Here is a 4,487-nt window from a genome sequence, read left to right on the forward strand (position 1 = left end):
TTAGAGCTCAAATACAGTTTAAAGTTTTAGAATGGCCGTTGATACAAAGTATGAAATCCTGTGCTAAAAATGAACATCTGTTCCCTAGTCTGCAGTTTAGGCAATGAATTCTGCAGGTCGTGTCTAGAATTTAGTGTTTCTTTCGACCATGTCAGTCACGAGACCCTGTTTTTCAAACCAATTAATTCCCTTTGATTACTTGAATGCCTGCGCCTCGTGACATAGCACAAACCTCTCACCTTGTAAGTCATTGACAGCAATAGACTTGCTGAGATTATTTTTCAATCATTAATGTAAAACTGCAGAACAGTCATCCTGGTAGTATCATGGTTTCAAATGCTCCTAGGTTTATTAGACATTATGGTGAAATTTTATGGTGACATGAATCATGGCCAAAGTTCTCACTCACATTGCCATTTTATTGATACATCTTTCTATTTCTGTTGTTTTCTTCCCTCATATTTCTACTTTCTAACTTACATCCCTTCCATTCAATGGAAGCTTCAATTGATATTGAGCGTTTTGTTGTCCCTTACACAAAAAAGGATTCTCATTGGGTAGATGTGTAAATATTACAAAAAGATCATCTGATAGCTATATTCACAAGGAAGAATTGAGTCTAATATGAAGCTAATGCTCTGAAAGTATGGCCCTGTATGAAAGAAAAATGAGACAGATGAATCAAAATCTTAATGAGGCAATAGAAAGAGGAAAGAATCTTGATGATATATACATAAAGTCACTATTACTTACCTAGGGTAGTTTCAAAATGACCATAACCATTATTATCATAGGTCATATCCCGTATAGTAAGAGCTGATGGTTGCACTCTGGAATACTGAACAGGGGTTTCTCTCTTGTAACTAAAGGAGTGTTCAGCAACCGAATCTTTATGAAACTGGTAATCCCCTTGTGCACACGGTGTTAAATAACTGTGCTCACTTTGTGAATGGGTTATTGGATTGCTTGAAAGGCTCTGTGGAGGTCCATCACGTTGATAGAGTTGAGGAGTTGATGATCTCGTGGAATGAGTGACTCTGTGAAGTTTAGGAGACTCTAGGTCTTCAGAATGATACCATCGCATTTTACGAGGCAAACTATGAAATATTTGCTGTGGGACTGCAGGGACTTGATGCCCTAGATATTGGTATTGGGCATGCTCATTGTGCAGTTGGGGGTATTCTTCATATTTAGGCTGACGGAGATGGAACTGAGACTGATGACAGCAAGGAAATGTTTGATGAAACATGGTGGTTTCTGATGTTGGACAACATGGTGCAGCATGTTCTCTGTGGTTGAAAGGCTGCCTTTCTGGAAACTTTAAATTTTCATTGATTTCTCGATGCTGGTGATGATTATCTGGGGCTTCACTTACTCCAGCGTGATGATGGTGTCCTAAATGTTGCTGTTGCACTTGGTGATGATGTTCTGAGTGCAGCAGATGGCAATGCTGATCTTGATTATTATAATGGTGATGAGCAGGATCATTCTGATGGTCTACATTCTGTTGACGTTCTTGGTAGTGGTGGTCGGGCCACTGATGAATGATTCGATGATGATCCGGTGTATTTTCTGTGGATTGCCGTTGATGATCTAGTTGAGGGCAGTGTTGCTGTGACATTTGTCGTTGCTGAAGATTCTGATGTTGTAAATGCTGCAAATGCTCACGTTTCTGTTCCTCTTCATGTTGTTGCTGAATGTGTGGCTGACCGTGATATGTGACCTGTGACGTTAGTTTAGTTGAGCAACAAATGTTGGAAAAAGAAGGGCCTGAGCATGGTTTATTAGCTATGGCTTCTCTTCTGATATCTTGACAAGAAGATGTTAATCTTTCTGACTTATGAATAGCTGCTGGGCATCTTACATTGTCCTGATGCACGTTGCTTTTAGGTGTGTGAGATCTGAAGCCACGTGCTCGACCCTGAATGCCTTTGTAAGAGGAGTCACTATGATTTGATGACAAAGAGATTCTGTCTTCATTATCCTCAAGATGACTCACTGTCCTTTCACAACTCTGCAGAAGAGTCAATGAAGGGCATAATGTGGGGCTTTTGGGGCAAACATCAGGGATGTCTGGAGACTGAACCCTTACTTTCATCCTTCTAAAAATGTTGTCGTCTAGACCGTATTGTGATTCTCCAGGTGTCATGAATTCATTAAAATTGGTCAGAGATTTTGAAGACTGGGATTTTCGTGCTGCTAAATTCAATCCTCCATTTATCAAGTCACTTCTGTAATTACTGAGAGGACTGGCTGTGCTGATGAAGTAATCAGAAGTTGGTATTGTTGTTAGAGGAGTTTCTTCCTGTTTCTGATACTCTGATAGTTCTGTCATGAGACTGTGAGTTGTTGAGGAGAATCTTCTTTCTTCTTCACCCATTGGGGACTGACTAATGAACTAAAGGAAAAATATGAAGAAAAACTAAGCATAAAACAAGAATGATAATTGATCAATCACAAATAACCAGCCTATAGTAATGATTATGTATTTGAGCAATCTATATACTATCCCTTTTCTAAATATAAAGAAAAAGTAGATTTATTTCCATCTTCAGAGTAAAATCAGCTGAATTAGCTTAGGCTGAAACAAAATTCTGATGTAAAAGTTTGGAGAAATGTAGCTATTCATGACTAATATGGTACTTCAGTCAGTTTCTTACCTGATAATGCACTTGAGATGATATAGAGTCTATGCTTCCAGTTCTCCCAGTCTCAAGGTCCAAGCCAGGTGTCCAAACAGGCCCATAAGCTTCAGAAACAGCTGCTTTATATGAGGATGCCCCAGAAGAAGTAGTGAAATGACTGGTCATTCATTAGCTCACATATTTTTGCTCATTAGTTTGGTTATGTTATTTAAAGATAGGATTTCATAAACACATTCAGTAACTAAGAGAATAAAGCATGCCAAAATTATGCTTGCTTATGAACTGCACATATTTACCATTCTGCATTATTTCTTTTAATGGGATAGAGTGCTTATCAGGACAGACACCACTGTGATTGTAAGCGTTACAAGAAGATTCATTACTTAGAGTGGATCTTCCCTTGACAGTGACCCCAAGGGTTTTAACCTGGTATGTATCCACCTTTACGGCGTGTTAAGCACAAGCCCGTTGGAGATGACTGTAAAAACATGAACAGAAGACTGTGCATATCAATAAGATAATGACCCACAAAAAATATCAGTCGTAGATATCGACCCTCGAACTTTGTGGGGTCACTACCCAGTAAAGAAACCTCAGAGTAATATTTAATTCCTAACTCCCAGAAGAAAAATACACTCAATTTTTAATGTACTTCTTTCTTTGTCGTAACTATTCTTTCAAATAGTCAATCGCAGGTCTATGACCAAATTCTTTATCATACTGCTTTCTCAGTTGAATAAAAAGCGAGATCTTTCTAAAGTGATCATATGCTACAGAATAAAGTTGAGATGACATGTGGCATGCAGGCTTATAAAGCGTATATGTTCATAGGATCGCAAGGTAAATATGATAAATAACCAAATAGAGACGTTTGTAGGCTCATGATGATGATTCGAGGTAGTTGCTCTCTTCTCTCATCATAGAGGCGTTTTCATTTGCTATATCTTTTGGGTAACACTAAACCTAATGATAACGAAAAGAATCAAAGGCAATTGTGACATGGATTTTTTTCCCTGTATTTTGCAACATACTCAGAGATTAGTAGAAAAATCTCAATGTATTTTTGTTTATTACTTTATAACATACAACGTAATAACTTTATAACATACAACTAAAGGCCGGCACTAACACTCATTTATACTTATGCAGTTATGCCTGCACAGTCAACCTGTGAACCCACTAACGTTCATTTATACCTGCGCAGTTAAGCCTCTGCAGGCAAAACTGAAAGTTCGGGGGTTCAATTTGCCTGCTCAGGCCGAATGTCCAGGCATACCTATGCAGGTAGAACTAAGCGATATTGGCGGTATTAAGCCTGTGCACGCAAAATTGAACATCACAGGTAGAACTGAGCATTAGTGGCAGCATTAACATACTAGCAATATTACCCATTTAGTGAATCATGTAGCATACAGAAATGGACAGTAAGTGCATATGCCATTCTCTGTTTCAAACAATGATTTCTGAAACTGCAAGGGAGACTTAGCAACATTTACCTGAAGTGTTCCTCTTCAGAACGAAGCGCTTGACGAAGCAGACGATGATGCTGACGTTGAGAACCAGCAAGGCTGCGCCTGTCAGAGACGTAAGGAACAGTGTCATGAGAGGAACACCCAGCTGACTGTTGTTGCTGCTGCTGCTGCTGGCAACTTCTTTTACAACTCCAGCAGGGATGGAAATAATCAGAGTTTTATCCTTCACTGAATGTTCACCAGAAAAGAAAAATAATCTGGGGCTTACCCATGGAGGAGGAATTAGAATCTCGTTTTTTGTGAAGGGAAATGTTAGTAATCAGGATAAAACAGGAGTGAGGGAATAAACTGATGTATCTCAGGAAGAGAG

The 4,487-nt window shown here is 39.0% G+C and overlaps 1 protein-coding gene across 1 annotated transcript in view; it reads right to left on the reverse strand.

Annotated features, from left to right (window-relative positions):
- The window catches only part of LOC135209814 (uncharacterized), a 36,129-nt gene that overhangs the window by 3,127 nt on the left and 28,515 nt on the right, over window positions 1–4,487 (reverse strand). Inside the window, exons 9-11 of the mRNA XM_064242587.1 lie at window positions 4,142–4,345; window positions 2,661–2,764; window positions 754–2,398 (exon numbers count right to left, since the gene is read on the reverse strand). Coding sequence (XP_064098657.1) covers window positions 754–2,398; window positions 2,661–2,764; window positions 4,142–4,345 — 1,953 coding nt within the window. The remainder of the gene's footprint in view (window positions 1–753; window positions 2,399–2,660; window positions 2,765–4,141; window positions 4,346–4,487) is intronic.

Source organism: Macrobrachium nipponense, chromosome 38 (genome assembly GCF_015104395.2).
Source record: "Macrobrachium nipponense isolate FS-2020 chromosome 38, ASM1510439v2, whole genome shotgun sequence".
Taxonomy (NCBI): Eukaryota; Metazoa; Arthropoda; class Malacostraca; order Decapoda; family Palaemonidae; genus Macrobrachium; species Macrobrachium nipponense.